A 17,981-nucleotide genomic window follows, 5' to 3' on the forward strand; every position below is an offset into this window, starting at 1 on the left:
CAGTGAGGGAACACAGTGCCTTATGGGCTTCTGTCCCCTTATCTACAGGGTCCTGGAACACCAGGAACTGTTATAGCGCCTCAGTGTGAAAGCAGTCCAACGCTAAAAATAGCGACTGCAAAGCGCCTTGAAAGTGGCTCTCCTCCCTCTCCAATGTGAAAGCCGGAGTGCTTTCACAATGGCGCGGTGCGCTGGCAGGATGGTAAAAAAAAAAAAAATCCTACTAGCCGCATCTTTGCAGCGCTGTAGGAGCGGTGTGTACACATATATACATTGCTCTGTAATCTTGTGCTTGTAAACATTACATATATTGCCACACTTATCTTTTCTGTACTTTATAGTCTTGTAAATTGTATATTCAATTATATTAACCACTTTAGCCCCAGAAGGATTTACCCCCTTTTTGACCAGGCCATTTTTTACGATACGGCACTGCGTCGTTTTAACGAACAATTGCACAGTTGTGCGACAATCTACCCAAACAAAATGTATGTCCTTTTTTTTCTCACAAATAGAGCTTTCTTTTAGTGGTATTTGGACCCCTCTGCGGTTTTTATTTTTTGCGCTTTTAAACAAAAGAAGCACAACAATTAAAAAAAATAAAAACAATATTTTTAACTTTTTTGCTATAATAAATATCCCAAAAAAATAAAAATTCTTCATCAGTTTAGGCCGATAGATATTCTACATATTTTTGGTAAAAAAAAAAAAAAAAAAAAGCAATAAGCGTATATTGATTGGTTTGCAAAATATGGGATAAATTTATGGCATTTAAAAAAATAAATAATGTTTTACTAGTAATGGTGGTGATCTGTGATTTTTATCGGGAATGTGACATTGCGGTGGATAGATCGGACACCTAACACATTTTTGGGACCGTTGACATTTATACAGCGAACAGTGCTATAAAAATGCACTAATTACTCTATAAATGTCACTGGCAGGGAAAGGGGTTTACACTAGGGTGCGATCAAGGGGTTTACACTAGGGTGTGATCAAGGGGTTAAAAGTGTTCCCTTACTGTGTTCTAATTGTGGGAGGATGGGACTGACTTGGGGAGGAGACTGATCGTTGTTCCTATCTACTAGGAACACACGCTCTGTCTTCTCTACCCTGACAGGACGTGGATTTCTGTTTACACACACTCAAATCCCTGTTCCCACTCTGTCAGGAGCAATTGCGGACGCCCCCTATACTCCTTAAAACGCCCGCCGTACAGCTACAGCGATTTGCGCAGGAGTACCATTCTGCCGTCATCAATCGATGGCAGGCAGTTGGCAAGTGGTTAAGAAACATTCATTCTTTGTATTAAGACCCCCGCGTGTGCCTACTACAATTTTAATAATAATGATATATTGTGAGTAAAGATGAAACACCTACACTTATATCACCACTTATCCAATGTGAGGCTCATTAATAATTAGACTTCACTGAAGCCATTGGATTAGCTTGGTGGCCAGACAAATACAATTTTCAGAAGGTGATGGCAGCCTGCATCTTTTTTTTCTCATTTCAAATGCGTATTCATTTAACTCCAAATGAAGTCTCTACAGGTTAGCAGCAGAATAATCTGTAAAGGATGAATACCACACTCAAACAAAAGGTTCATTAGAATTTTATTTTAAAAATAGAATCTTACATTGTAAATGTTAATGTAAAAAAAACTACAATTTCATGAAACTTAAATATGGTATACATTCTGAGAAAAGATACATTTTTTTTTACATGCATCTCAAATCCTATATGTAAGATTTAAAAGGGTGAGCTTAGCAAGTCTACAAGGGTTACAACATAAACCTTGGGGTACCCTCCAGCTGCCGACCCAAAGCAGCTAAAAGCCTGAACATCCTTCTTCAGACCAAGATCTATGCATAATCAGATCGAATCAGAAAATAGTTCTCTGAGAAAATCTTCAACACATTTAAAGAATCCAGCAGCATTTTTACAATAAAACACTTTAGTTTAAAACTTTCAAGGTGCAGGTTGTAATTGTGGATAAAGTGTGCCATTTTATTCCTTGTTGTGAATAGGACAGAATGCCAGCCCCTTCGCTTGAGCTGATCAGTGCTTTAGACCACAGAACATTGCCCTGATACAGGTAAATGGGTACAGTACAATTGGGAAAAAGCAAAGATGAGAAAATGTTGACAGCTAAATCTTAACACGGCAAATTTAAAGGATGAGAATTGCATTTTGTTTCTGCATATTACACATATACAAACCATAGCAGCATCTTTGGGTTAAGGTTTCCATTAAGACATTCACAACAGTTTCTGACAATGCTTAGAACCATGTGATTGGTGAGTAGAATAAAATGCAAACATTCACATTTAATAAAGACATATTACAACCTGACATTGCAAATTTGTGTGAAGTACAATGGTACCAATAAAGGAGGAGCATTAAACACAAAAAATAGATTTCACACAGAGTTCAGTAATCTGATTCTGCTTCCACAGAGGTGATTCAGGAAACTGCTTGTGTCCAACATATGGCCCTGGCCCTTCCATTGTGCATGATGCTTTGCTACTTGCTTTCTAAAAACGTTAGATTAGCTACATGGTGCTCCAAAGACTTCACGCCAAAAACTTCTACCGACTTCCCTTCTAGACCATCTTCATTAGCAATATTCTGGAGCCGGTTTTCTCTCCATGTTGGAGTGGATCGGTAGCATCCATTGCCTGCTTTACACTGCAAAATAAAATATGGTTAATTGGAAGCATTTATATTTATAATGATAGAATGTCTGTGCTTCTTTCCAGATTGATCAGTTAAAATGAAATGTTCCATAACATTATGTTTATACAGTCGTTTCCACTTCTAGTACCACTAACCAGTGTTTCAAGAATAAGAGCCCCTTTAAATAAACATTTTAAAACATTTACTTTTACTACAAATTTCTGAAAATAAAACATGACTTAGGACACCTTATTAAAGAGGAGCTCCATCCAAAAGTAAAAATTCTGCTCATTTGCATCCTCTCCTTCCCTACTGCCACACTTGGCACTGAGGTGGGGGGGGGGGGGCGGTGAGTACCTGGTTGCGACAGGTACACACTCCCACTTCCAGTTTGTGGCAATCTACGAGGATGTTCAGCCCCTCCTCTTTCCTCTTGCAGCCTTCTGGGACACATCACAGGTCCCAGAATACTGCGGGACCATCCACAATCCACAGTGTGGCTCTTCACAGCCGTTTTTCCCTTACCCAAGATGCTGGCACCTGCACCCAAAGCCCATTGAAAAATTAGCTCAGGTACGGACTGCTGGATCCCCTGACAGGTAAGTGTGTTATATTAAAAGTCAATAGCTACAGTATTTGTAGCTGCTGACTTTTTGGGGGGAGACCGGAGCTCCACTTTAAGCATTAAACAGATCCTGTCAAATTTTTTTGGACCATTTTTAAGCCTTGTAACGGTTATGCCAATATACGGCTTACACAATTCTGCTGTTTTTCCTGAAAACTTTCTCTCCTTTTTATGTTAGAAGCTTAGCAAGTTTCATAGAAATCCAACACATCCACATTTGAATTCTTGCCTGGGCCAGCTCTCCCAGACCCATTTGTGTATGTGTGAGCTACTCCCAACACTCCCCATCAATCCTATGAAACTTAGGCTGACCATACATTATACAATTTTCCTATTTCGTTTCCTTTAGATTTACAAGGAACTATGTAGTGCAAGGGCCTGCCTGATTGCATACAAAATTGACCTCATATTATATGGTTTTGATAAATACAAAGAAATTATATGGCCAGCCTTACTTTACTTCTAACTTGAAAAATGTAAATGGGCAATATGCAGTATAGGTAGTATTAAATTTCTACTGATAAAAGGCTTAAGTCTAGCGACAGGGTATCTGTAAAGGCAACAGGGTGCAAATCATTGGAATATGCAAGGTGCTTCAAATCCTAGATACCAGTATAAAAACACAACTGTTTTTGTTATAATTGTATACAGTTACACTATACATGTAAATGCACATATTTATGCAAGAAGCAGCAGCTTTCAAAGAAAAAAAAAAGAAGAAATGCAGAGAGCTTCTAAATACAAGGGTACAAGAGCATATTAGAATGGACTTAAACTCACATTAGCTTTTATAAATTGATGAATAGTCATAGGAGAGTTACTAACTCTCATAAAAACCTAGGCATTGAATCCCAGGATCTCTGCTAAAAATGACCAACCAATTTGACCGACAGGGACATGTGGGAACCTGGAGCATTACTTTCTAAAGTCAAGTTTTCCAGTTCTAATATCTACAGGTGAAACTCGAAAAATTTGAATATTGTGCAAAAGTTCATTTATTTCACTAATGCAACTTCAAAGGTGAAACTAATATATGAGATAGACTCATTACAGGCAAAGCAAGATAGTTCAAGCCGTGATTTGTCATAATTGTGATGATTATGGCTTACAGCTCATGAAAATCCCAAATCCACAATCTCAGAAAATTAGAATATTGTGAAAAGGTAATTAAGCTATAACACCTGCAAAGGGTTCCTGAGTCTTTAAATGGTCTCTCAGTCTGGTTCAGTAGGAGGGAAAGCCTCAAAAGGTAATTGCAAAAGAAGTTGTTTGTTCGAAGAGAAAAGTGTGGAAGAAAAAAGGTGCACAAGCAGCAGGAATGATCGCAGCCTGTAGAGGATTGTCAGGAAAAGGCCATTTAAAGGTGTTGGGGACTTTCACAAGGAGTGGACTGAGGCTGGAGTCAGTGCTTTAAGAGCCACCACACACAGACGGATCCTGGACATGGGCTTCAAATGTCGTATTCCTCTTGTCAAGAATCTATGGGGCATTGCCAAGAGAAAGATGAGAGACCGAACAATGCAGAAGAGCTGAAGGCCGCTATTGAAGCATCCTGGTCTTCCATAATACCTCAGCATTGCCACAGGCTGATAGTTTCCATGCCACGCCACATTGAGGCAGTAATTGCTGCAAAAGGGGCCCAAACCGAGTACATATGCATGCTTATACTTTTCAGAGGTCCGATATTATTCTATGTACAATCCTTGTTTTATTGATTGCATGTAATATTCTAATTTCCCGAGATTGTGGATTTGGGGTTTTCTTGAGCTGTAAGCCATAATCATCACAATTATGACAAATCACAGCTTGAACTATCTTGCTTTGCATGTAATGAGTTTATCTCATATATTAGTTTCACCTTTTAAGTTGCATTAGTGAAATAAATTAACTTTTGCACGATATTCACATTTTTCGAGTTTGTTTTGTCTAGATCAGTGGTTCTAAACTCCAGTCCTCAAGACCCACTAACAGGTCAAATTTTAAGTATTACCTCGGGGAGATGCAGACTAATCTACAATCGCTGAGCAGCAAATGACATCACCTTTTATGCATTTCAGTTATCTTGCAAACCTGGCCTGTTAATGGGTCTTAATGACAGGAGTTGAGAACCACTGGTCTAGAAAGATTGGAATAAGTATAAACTCTGAAGCTAACCATACACGTTTTGATTTCTTATGTTCAGCTCATCTACCTGCCACTTTGCGCTCTCCATCTGTGAGCATGTTTTTGGCACATGTACACTGCAGCACAACTGATTGGCTGCTTCTCTGTACAGGGAATTTCAGGAGGTTGATGCTGAATTAAATTCAAGTACACTAATTGCTTTAAAAAATACACGATCTTGATTGACCATTTAATTAACACAACTGTATGAACACTGTATGGCGTTTTTTTATTTTATTTATTATTTAGTCTTGAACTTAGCTTTAGAGAGATGCTGTCATTTTGCCAATTTAGGGAAAGGTTAGTGCATTTTTTAAAGATTCCCCTCACCAGTTATACTCATTGCCAGTAATCCAACACTGCTCCTACCTCCAACTGCAGTTGCCACTGGAATCCACTATCGCTTGTGTAGGAAGCTAGGGGGAGTGGTGACATCACCTCTTCCATCATGTGACCATGCTTGGGCCTAGTGATTGGCTGCTAGATCTATGCACTAGCAGTTGGAGGAGAGCCATAATCCCCATATCCGGAAGCACCAGGTTTTCTGTCTGGTGGCAGGTAATGCCAGAATAACTGGGTGGGTGGGACCTATAGAAACACACTGCTACTTTTCCCAACTGGACAAATAGACAGCGTCTCCCAAGTTAACATTTGAGCATAATTTTACTTAAAAGGGAACAGAGCGGCTCCAAACCTCTTCTTATTGACAGCAGCAAGAGCCAATGGCTCCCACTGTTGCAGAGTCTCCTGTGAGAAGAGAGAGTAGGGTGAAGAGCTTCTGCAGATGGGCACATTGCTGGATCGAGATTGGGCTTAAGGGTTTAGGCTGGGGGGAGCAACTTCTGAAAGTTTTTTTTTACCTTAAAGCAGAGATAACTAAAAAAGCATTAACTTCACTGCATTCTGTTACCCCCAACTGGTATCACATACAGTGCTAAAAATTACAGGTTGACAGTAGTATTAGCAAAAGTTCTTATTCACTCAGCTCCTCCACCATGTGAATAAACCACCACAGGTTTGGATGTACTCTTACCAGAGAGCGTTGACCACCTATTATGGGTGGTCAAAAGAAGCTCATAAATCTCATATGCTCCATTCACGGTTGTTCCTCAGCATACCAAGAGCGGGAGGGATCATCCAACTGTCACATGGAAAACGATACTCCTCTGGTCTTAGATCGTGATATCCAGTGGAATGCATCAGCAGCAAGATAAATACCACATAGTGTAAAGGTTCTATTCAAGTAATGCGCTGACATGCAATTACATTTAAGGCCACTTTCACACTGAGGTGCTTTACAGGCGTTTTAGCGTTAAAAATAGCGTCTGTAAAGCGCCTCTCCTGTCACTCCAGTGTGAAAGCCAAAGCACTTTCACACTGGAGCGGTGCGCTTGCCCAACATTAAAAAAAAGTCCTGCAAGCATCTTTGGGTCACTTTAGGAGCGCCGCAACTGACCATTGAAATCAATGGGCAGCGCCTGCAAAGTGCTTCGGCAGCGGCCGCTAGCGGGATTAAAAGTGCACTGCTAGCGGGTAAAAAGCGGCTTAGTGTGAACGTGCACCCCACCGGCTTGGTGTGAACGTGCACCCCACCGGCTTGGTGTGAACGTGCCCTAAGAGTAAGAAATCTTCATCAGCCAAAACAGGCTCAATCCAAAGACAGGAAACAATGCCTTAACCCGACCAGTTTCGTCGCAAAAACGAGGCATTTATCTCTTTGCTGATACATTCCACTGGATATAAACGATCTAAGACCAGAGGCGTATTGTTTTCAATGTGACAGTTGGATGATCCCTCCTGCTCTTGGTATGTTGAGGAGCAACTGTGGATGGAGAAAATAAGATTCATGACCACCCCGTAATAGGTGATCAACACTGTCTGGTAAGAGTACATCCAAACCTATGGTGGTGGTTTATTCACATGGTGGAGGGGCTGAGTGAATAAGGACTTTTGCACATAATATTGTGAAGGCATTTCATGATGCAGTTTTGAAGACACATGGACCGATTTGTATTTTTATTCATTTAGTTTTACATTTAAGCACCACACATTTGTTTTTATTTACTTGTCTATGTGATTATATCTCACATTAGTGGTGCTGCTATTTACATGTTTAGTCATTCACAAGCACAGTTTTTCATTTCACAATAGTATTAGCTTCCTACATTTTGAAAGTTTAGGGCAGCTTCTCACTTCTTGTGTCACTAACTACAAAATGCAAAAACACTATTCAGATGCCTTCAGAAAGGAACCTCACCTTCCGTAGCAATTTGCAGCAGATTGGAAGAACTTGGGATAATATCATCATGATTGCTTTTGATTTTTGAATACACGTGTCAACCTGTAAAATATAAAACATTTTAACACACACAGTTGCTTTACAAATCACTATGACATTATCTTTAAACTGTTCTTTTGCCTACATCCATGCAAAACTTTTTTTGTATCTACTAATGCTGCAGGCATATCTGGGTAGCTCTATTTTTATACAACTAAGCTACTATTACTATAATGTGGAATTTGTAGCGAAACGCCTAAACAAATTTTGCATCACTGGTTTTCAGTACTCGCATGTCTAGCTCATAATGCTCAAAAGTGTTGGTCTCACATACAGCAATGCAATTATCTGCCTCTGCCTTTTTATTTGGAAGGTGTTTGTCATGCCAACACTTCATATTCTTGATATGTGCCTGCTGTACCATGTACTTCTATGAAAAACGTACCCCGTTCTCTTTATATTGCTTCCTTTGTGTAAAATCCCTGGTGTCCTGACATTCCCTCTGCGTTCCTATTAAAAAAAACTGACCACACTAAGCAGGAGAACACAGTGTGTTCAGTTCCCTAACTGTGCTGGAAACACTGCATTCTCTCCTCCAATGATCAGACTTATCCCGACACACACACACACACACACACACACCACACCCTTCACTGGGGTGCTTGCTTCTCCTCCCCCAGCTCTTATGCAGCTGAGAACAGAGGGAATATGATAACATATATATATATATATATATATATTTAAAAAAAAAGTACAGTATTTAATTTTTTTTTTTTAATATCTATACACAAATGTGTTGCCTTTTATTTCTATTTTAAACGTAGTGGGTGGTTTTACAAAATGAGGGTTTACAATAACCAAGTACCTTGGAGAAGGTGGCCGTTTTACCCTGCACTGGAGTCCTTGCAGTGATCTGAAGCTGCTGGCTCAGCGGAACAAGCTTCTCAATTTCCAGGAGGAGTAAAGGTTTGTCGTCATCTTCAAGCTTGAATTAAAAAAAAAATTGCAAATAATAAGGCAACACTTATGTCAGGAATGTTTGCACAAACACCTGCTAAGGGATACATACATGAACAATTAAAGGATTACTAGACTCAAATTTTACAAAAGAGCACCCTTGCATTATTTACCTTTAAACGTATACAGTACTTTACAAGCCAAACACATTTTTTCAGACGCACTCTTAAGGCCCGTACACACGATCGGATATACAATTGTCCGACGGATGCGTTTTGTCAGATAATCTGACCGTCTGTATGCTCCATCGGACAATTGTTGGAATTTCCGACAACATATGTTGGCTAGCCATGCTCTCAAATTGTCCGACAACAAATGTGTTCCGTCGGAATATCCGATCATGTGTACACAAATCCGTCAGACTAAAATCCAAAGTACAAACACGTATGCTCCCAACCAATGCTAACCATCAACAACATTAGCAGAAGTTGCCCAAAGGGTGGCGCTAAAGAGCAGAAAAAAAACCCGTCGTTTCATGAATGTTGGCTGAAAAAGTTCACGGCCAACGCCCTTCGGACAAAAATCCAGATTTGTCAGATGGAAATCCGATCGTGTGTATGAGGCTTTACACAATACCACAAGGGACAGACAACTTACTTTAAAGCAGGGTTACATAACCTGGGGTCCATGGACGGGGTGTCAGGGCGTCCGTGAGGGTCAGATATTCACAATTACAGCCCTTCCCCTGTCCCAATCAATGGTTTCCCATTGAAAGCAATTAAAAGAAAAAAAAAAAAGTACCCTGCTACTGCTTACAGCGTCTGACTAGTTGGCCCATATTTAACATTTACATTTTTATCATTGTGCTATGCCATCTTGTGCCACTCCATAAGTGCCAATTATTATTTTGTAGTAGTAGCAGCAGTCGATCTAAATAGAATTGGAATCAATTCTTTTTTTGTTTAACCAGCTTTTTTTGCATTTTTGCACACATGTAAAAATCTTAATTTTTGGTAAGAAAATTTCTTAAACCCCTAGAACATAATACATTTTCTAAAAGCAGAGGCCCTGTAGAAAAAAAAAATGATCGTTTTGCAGCCGTTTTATTAAATACAAATTTTCAGAAAAAATACAATGTAAATTTCAGTGCAAATGCACACAAGATAACTTCTTTTTTTTTGGTAAAATATACAAAATGAGGTTGTGTTGCGTAGATAGATACCAAACATGGCAAATGTTAAGATTGTGTGCGCCGGTGATATCGAGAAAAAGAAAAAAATGGTATCCCAACATCTCCATTGGTGACATTTTAAAAGCCTTTACAGCTCAGTTTAGAGTTAGCCAGGAGCTCTTGTGCTAGAATTATTGCTCTCACTCTGCCGTTCACGGGGATACGTCATACGCGTGGTGTTACCGCGATTTACATATGCATGTGCACCCTGGCCATGCGTATACATGCGGGGCAATGGGGGTTATTTACATTTTAAAAAAAATATGTATACATTATAATTTTTATTATTTTTTAAACTTTTTTCTGTTATTTATTTTATACTTTAAAGCCATCATAAGGGGTTAATAAACTCCCATGCAATAGACAGGTGACAGGTACTCCATTTGGAGACATTGGATTAATAGACCCAGATGTCTCTCCAAACCATCTAACCAAGCACAGACCTGCCCCCCCCCCCCCCCAGCTGAATGGTTGGATCTGAAACCATTAGCAACAAAATCATTGTCGCTTCCGATTTCCTTGGTTACATGAATAAGCCTCGCTCTCACACTGCTCTCCGTCCTGAATCTGGCGCAGTCCCAGGCTCCTGGTAAGAGCGGGAGCCGCTGCATCACTTTCAGGAGCCAGCTGAAGAAGTAGAGAACAAGCTGCTGGCTGAAGTAGCAGTCATCAGCATGCGATTGTTCGCTCTTTCATTCGTACATCCAAAGGGCTGAACTAGTCAAATTTGCACAAGATGATTGTATTTCATTTTTGTAACAAGTGACCATTACTTTTTGCATGAAAAGTAGTGCGTTTGTCAAGACTGTTTACTTTATACAACCTTTATGTCTGTGGTTTATGTATGAGGCAATCACATTTAAATGAAGTACAAAATAGTCACTGCATGCAAAGTTGTGTTTATGCAAATATTTCTGGGGAGGGGCGCCATTTTTTTCAGATTCTTAAAAGGGGTCAGTTACGCAAAGTACATTTCCACTTTTGCAGCCCACATTTAGACAATACCTACTTTGTTACATGCTCCCATTCACACAGTAAAAAAGAGATTTTTAATACAGCTTACCTGTAAAATCTTTTTCTTGGAGTACATCACGGGACACAGAGCGGCATATTCATTACTATGTGGGTTATATGGAGTACCTTCAGGTGATGGACACTGGCAATCTCAAACAGGAAGTCCCCTCCCTATATAACCCCCTCCCATAGGAGGAGTACCTCAGTTTTGTAGCAAGCAGTATGCCTCCCAAAATGGTCCCCATAAGAGGGGTGGGAGCTCTGTGTCCCGTGATGTACTCCAAGAAAAAGATTTTACAGGTAAGCTGTATTAAAAATCTCTTTTTCTTTATCGTACATCACGGGACACAGAGCGGCATATTCATTACTATGTGGGATGTCCCAAAGCAATGCTTACAATGAGGGGAGGGAGAACATCTTCCAAAGACAAAAGGATTTAATTTAGAGATATACTCAAATCATAATAAATCCAACTTAGTTGAGAAAAAAATAATTTTAAATTTAACTCAAAGGGGAGCCCCCCGGAATCCGAGGGTCTCAAACTGCAGCCTGCAGCACTGCCTGCCCAAAGGCTGTATCAGTATTCCTTCTTATGTCCAACTGGTAGAATTTTGTAAACGTGTGGACAGAAGACCAGGTTGCCGCCTTGCAAACTTGAGCCATAGAGATCTGGTGGTGTGCTGCCCAGGAGGCGCCCATGGCCCTAGTAGAATGAGCCTTTAATGATAACGGAGGAGGCAACCCCTTCAAGCCGTAGGCCTGAGTGATTAACTGTTTAATCCACCTCGAGATGGTGGATTTTGCAGCTGCCTGCCCCTTCTTGGGCCCATCCGGTAAAATGAACAACACATCTGTTTTCCGGATCTTCTCTGTAGCTTTAAGATAGGCCTTCATGGCCCTGACAATATCCAAGGTATGCAGCAACCCTTCCTTTCTGGAAGTAGGTTTAGGAAAGAAGGATGGCAATACCAAATCCTGGTTTAGATGAAAACTGGATATAACCTTCGGTAGGAAGGAAGGATGAGGGCGGAGAACGACCTTGTCCTTATGTAAAATAAGATATGGTTCCTTACAGGATAAGGCTGCCAGTTCCGATACTCTTCTGGCGGAAACTATGGCGACCAAAAATACTAACTTCCTTGTCAGTAAAACCAAAGGAATTTCAGCCAACGGCTCAAAAGGTTGTTTCTGTAAACTTGACAGAACAAGATTTAAATCCCACGGACAAAGCGGGGATTTAACTGGAGGATTAATACGTAAGACCCCTTGAAGGAAGGTCTTAACTAGCGAGTGGGTGGCCAGCGGCCGCTGAAACCACACTGACAAAGCTGAAATCTGTCCTTTGATTGTGCTTAATGCCAGTCCTTTGTCCACTCCTAGCTGGAGAAAACTTAATACTCTATCGATGGTAAACTTGCGAGAAAGCCATCGCTTGGACTCACACCAGCCTACATAGGCCTTCCAGACCCTGTAATAAATCACCCTAGAGACCGGTTTCCTGGCTCTGATTAGGGTAGAGATTACTTTTTGAGACAGACCTCTACCCCTGAGAATCAGGGATTCAGCCTCCAGGCCGTCAAATTTAGATGCCGTAAGGCAGGGTGGAGGATCGGACCTTGCGATAGCAGGTCTGGCCGTAGAGGAAGAGTCCAAGGGTCTCCCACTACCATCTTCAGGATTAGTGAATACCATGCCCTTCTGGGCCATGCTGGAGCTACCAGGATGACTGGTATGTGCTCCACCCTGATCCTGCGCAGCAGGCGGGGTAGTAACTGGAGCGGGGGAAATACTTAAAGAAGTTTGAACTGATGCCAAGGGCAAACCAGCGCATCGGTTCCGCAGGCCATCGGATCCCTTGAGCGGGATATGAACCTGTCTAGCTTCTTGTTGAGTCTCGATGCCATGACATCCACGTCCGGCACTCCCCATCTTTGGCAGAGTGCTTGAAAGATTTGTGGATGTAGAGACCATTCCCCCGGCAACAGAGTCTGGCGACTTAAGAAGTCCGCCTGAAGGTTGTCCATTCCTGGAATAAATATTGCCGATATGCAGGGCACATGAGCCTCTGCCCACAGGAGAATCAAGCTCACCTCTCTCTGAGTGGCTTGACTCTTGGTTCTCCCTTGGTGATTTATGTATGCCACGGCCGTGGCATTGTCTGATTGAATTCTCACCGGGAACCCCTGCAATTTGGACGTCCAAGCCCTGAGGGCTAGTCGAGCAGCTCCGAGCTCCAAGATGTTGATGGGCAACTGCCTCTCTGGCTTTGCCCAAGTACCCTGGCGAGTGCAACCATCCAAAATTGCTCCCCAGCCCGTCAGGCTGGTGTCCGTGGTTACTATCTTCCAAGCCACTGGGCTGAAAGACTTCCCCTTCACTAGATTCTGAGGGTCTAACCACCAACATAGACTTTGTCGGACTCTTGATGAGAGCGGCAAAGGGATATCTAAGGCCTGTGGCCTCCTGCTCCATGCTGACAGGATGGCTGTCTGCAGGATGCGAGTGTGGCTCTGGGCGTACGGTACCGCCTCGAATGTGGCCACCATCTTGCCTAGTAACCGCATACATAGGCGAATAGTCGGTTCTTTCTTGCTTAGAACCAGTAGGATTAAAACCTTGATGGCTTTGACCTTTATCAGAGGTAGAAACACCCTTTGTTGTTCTGTGTCTAACCTCATGCCGAGATATTCCAACTGCCTTGTGGGCTGGAATGCTGACTTTTCTCGATTTAGGACCCAGCCGAACCTCTCGAGGTACTGGACCGTGAGGGCCACTGCTCGTTCCAAGCCAGGAGACGAGTGATCTTTGACTAGGAGGTCGTCCAGGTACGCTAGGATCGTGACCCCTTGGATCCTTAGCCTGGCTAGGATTGGAGCTAGGACCTTCGTGAACACCCGGGGGGCCGTAGCCAACCCAAAGGGAAGCGCCACGAATTGGAAATGACGCGAAGCCACCATAAAGCGTAGAAATCTTTGATGTGGCTGATAAATTGGAACATGAAGGTAGGCATCCTTTATGTCTATGGATGCCATGAAGTCGTCCTTCTGGAGTGTGGCAGCTGCTGACCGCACGGATTCCATCCGAAATGAGCGGACCTTTAGGTATGCATTTACCATCTTTAGGTCCAAAATTGGCCTGACATCTCCGTTGGACTTTGGGATGATGAATAGGTTGGAGTAGAAACCCAGCCCTTGTTCTAGGACTGGTACCTCTACTATTACTTCCTGGGAGAGTAGATGATTCAATGCCGTCATTAATGCGGCTCCCTTCTCCGGATCGTTTGGAACCCTTGACTCCTGGAAATGAGGAGGAGGAAACTTTAGGAAGTCTAGTTTGTAGCCCGTAGCCACGGAAGACCGTACCCATCTGTCGGGAATGCTGGCTTCCCAAACCTCTGAAAAGAGACGCAGTCTTCCCCCCACCCTCGTGGGTGGGGGCGCCCCTTCATAAGGTCGGCTTGGGGGCTGGTTTTGCTGGTTTGCGAAACCACTGCTTCTTGCCTCTAGCGGCCTGTCCCTGCGATTTGTTGTTGAAGTTAAAGTTTGATCTTGCAGGAGGCCGTCGATACTGTTTGGCATTAGAGGGCCCCTGCCCAGGGGAGTGCTGTCGTTTAAACGCAGGCCCCTGAAATTTTTTCTTGGTTGGCAAAAGAGTACTTTTGCCGCTTGAAATGGTCTGAATGTATTTATCCAGGTCTTCTCCGAAGAGTCGTCCTCCATGGAAGGGGAACCCTACCAGGAGCTTCTTGCATGGGGGCTCGGCCTCCCAGCTCTTTAACCATAAGAGTCTTCTCATATGGATAAGGGATAACGATAAACGTGACGCTTGCTGGATAGAATCCTTAATCGCATCTACCGTAAAGCGTATGGCCCTAGGGACATCCGAAAATTCTTCTGCCTGCTGGGCAGGAATAAGTTTAAGCATCTGCTTAGTTTGATCCGATAATGCAACCCCAATCGCAGCCACAGCTGGCTGCACTACTGCCCCTGCAGTAGTAAAGGAGCTTTTAAGTAGTGCTTCCAAGCGTTTATCAACCGGATCCTTAAACACCTGTATGTTTTCTACAGGGCATGTTAAAGATTTGTTAACACATGAGATGGCTGCGTCCACCGCCGGGGTTGCCCATCTCTTGGAAAATTTATCTTCCATAGGATATAAGGCAGAGAATCTTTTAGGTGGTAAAAAGATTCTATCTGGCTTGGTCCAATCTTGGAACATAACTTCCTCTAGCAGAGGATGGATTGAAAAAACTGCGTTGTTTTGAGGCGCCTTTAGTGAGCCCAAAGCTGAAACAGTCGATACTTGGAGATCTGGTACTGGCAAGTTGAATGCACTATGGACCAAGTCCGTTAAGGCTTGAACCCACCAGCTCTCCCCTTGGGAGGCTGCCCCAGACTCCCCTGTATCCGGATCCTCGATCCCCGAACCTGCTTGGTCCTTGTCCAAGAGGTCGTCCAATTCCCCTGCGGAAAGGACCTCCTCCTCTGAGGGTCCACGCTCGGGCGACGGAGATCTATTCCGTTTTCTGCCCCGCATAGCCTTAGCTATCATCTTTTCCATTCTTTTTTCCCATCTCCTTTAAGGAGGTGGACAGTACCTCGTCCGTGACCACCCTAGGGTTGGACTGACCCGTGCCAGCTCCAGCCCCAGATCCCGATGGTCCCATCAAGGCTCCCTCTCGGGAAAGCAGCGGCATAACTTTGTCCGAGACCTCAGACTCTCTGGGGGAATCCCCACCTCTTGTACCCTCTGAACCAGACGCCATGGTACAATACCGAGGTACGCCCGCTAACTTATTGGTGTTTGGAACTATAAATAGTTATTGCCCAAAAACACGTTTGGGGGATAAAAAATGCCTTCTTTCCCTTTAAAGGTTTTTTTTTTTTTTCTTTTTTTTTCAAACCCAAGAGAGAAAAAACATTCTGTCCCCCTTAGTAGTATTGCCAAAAAACTGCTGAGATAGAAAAGAACAGCCTAACTCTAGGCTCCAGGACAGTCTTATTGAAGACTGTAATATCTGTTTCGGCCACTGTGTGTCCTCGGCGCCCCGTACTGCCGCTCTGGTCTCTTCCTCTCTCAGTTCCAGCATACACTGAGCTGGGAACAAATGGAAGGGCCGCCCCTTCCTTTAACATGCTGGCCCGCCCTTCCCCCCTCAGCTAACGGCGCGAAATTACGCCCATATCACGGGGACGCGCGCGCCCGCCGGCGGGGGGGGGGTGGGGGTTTAGGAGACCACACGAGGAGGCAGTTTGTCCTGTCTCCAGGCTAGGAGGAAAAACCATGGCAGCAATCGCCTGGAGGCTTTGCAGGTAAGCACAGCTCTCTTTACACACACATACACACAGGCTTCTTTCTCAATGTTACAATACTACCAGGGAGTTCACCTTTTATGGGGAATACACATAGAGCCATCCTATCTTTAAGACATGTGACTTACTTTGCCAGATGCAGCGCATAACTTTAGGCATGTCCCCTGTGAACCCCCCAGAAAAACCTGCTAAGAACCAAGTTCCGCAAGTTTCCCCTCACTTACCTGCTCCATGCCGCAGGACTTTGCAAAGCAAGAGGCCCAATCTTCCCCCATCTCCGTGGGGCATTGACCTTCAGGCCCTGGGTTCCTATGAAGGATCCACTGTCCTGGGCCCATATAGCACTCTGGCAACAGAAACATTAGGCCCCCAAAGGTTTCTAAGTTCTGGGCCCAGGGTCCAGCTCTCTAAAAAGAAAAGCATTATGGGCTATACCCCTTTGGTTTGGGGTCCGGTTACTGACCACTTTAGCGCTGAGGCCTTTGGACAGAACCAGTTAGCCCACCTAATCCCAAGGATGTGGAGGCGAGCTAAATCATGACCAACACCTAAGACACTGGCGTAAAAACTGAGGTACTCCTCCTATGGGAGGGGGTTATATAGGGAGGGGACTTCCTGTTTGAGATTGCCAGTGTCCATCACCTGAAGGTACTCCATATAACCCACATAGTAATGAATATGCCGCTCTGTGTCCCGTGATGTACGATAAAGAAAGTAATATATATATATATATATATATTTTTTTTTTTTTAAACGTTCAAAACTGAATTTTGTCCCTGCTATGTAATGCTAAGGAAGGGGTTGGGGCTTTCATGTTTATCACAATTAACCCTGTCTTCATTGTGCTGGCAGATCTGACTTGAACACGGTCTTAACAAAAGGCTCCGATGGCTTGGGTTCTGATTTATATGTTAAGGGAACTCGGTCTGTCCCCACTCTGTCTCTCCACGTTCACTTTCAAATGTTCAGAGAAGCTTACAAAAGTTTATTTATTTTTAGGTACACTGTGTGAATGGGAACAGACACATAGTAGGTTTTTCTCAATATTGACTGCAAAAGAAGAACTACTACACTAAACTGGGGTAAGCTACATAGATCACTTTAATCTGCAAGCAGTTATTTGACTAGGCTTGATCTACACAGGAGATTTTAAGTAGTTTGTTCTTGCTAATAAAATTGCTAGCAATCATTAGTTGTAGAAAATTAATGCTACGCAATCAGCATGTAGTTGAATCTTGTATTGATCAACCATATATGAATGAAGCATTGTGCAATCATGCAAGATTGATTGCAACTATGTGCAATCTTAAAGTGGAACTTCACTTTCTCACTCAGCATTGACTATTATTCATCATTCTGCTGCTAGCATTAGTAAATAGATCGTAAAATAAAACACATTTACTTGCTTAAAACTTTTTTTTTTTTTTTTAATTTTCAGTTTCTTCCTGGATCCTAGGTCTAGGCCAGTGACGGCCTGTCCGTTAGTGGGCAAAAGGGCGCCGCCACCCCCCTTTTCATGAAGGGCACCGGACCATGGATGCCAAAGGTGGGGGGGGGCAGGGTTTAAGCACCTGGTTAGAGACAAAGGCTCCAATAGGCTTAAAAAAAAAAAAGGAGGATGGGCTCGGGGCGCAGATCACTGCGCTCAGAGCCCACCCAGCTGTGTGACAACAGCGACTGAATATTGGCTATTGCCACACAGATCCTCCTCCCGGCCAATCG

At 43.1% G+C, this 17,981-nt stretch overlaps 1 protein-coding gene across 2 annotated transcripts in view; it reads right to left on the reverse strand.

The window, feature by feature from the left end:
* Positions 1–1,599: 1,599 nt before the first annotated feature.
* Positions 1,600–17,981, reverse strand: part of CTNNAL1 (catenin alpha like 1) — a 270,763-nt gene continuing 254,381 nt past the window's right edge. For both annotated transcript variants that reach the window (XM_040353516.1, XM_040353515.1), the window contains 3 exons: positions 8,611–8,730; positions 7,725–7,808; positions 1,600–2,691 (listed from right to left, as the gene is read on the reverse strand). In XM_040353516.1, the coding sequence (XP_040209450.1) occupies positions 2,527–2,691; positions 7,725–7,808; positions 8,611–8,730 (369 nt within the window). In that variant the 3' untranslated portion in view covers positions 1,600–2,526. The remainder of the gene's footprint in view (positions 2,692–7,724; positions 7,809–8,610; positions 8,731–17,981) is intronic.

The sequence above is a fragment of the Rana temporaria genome, chromosome 5, assembly GCF_905171775.1.
Source record: "Rana temporaria chromosome 5, aRanTem1.1, whole genome shotgun sequence".
In the NCBI taxonomy this organism is placed as follows: domain Eukaryota; kingdom Metazoa; phylum Chordata; class Amphibia; order Anura; family Ranidae; genus Rana; species Rana temporaria.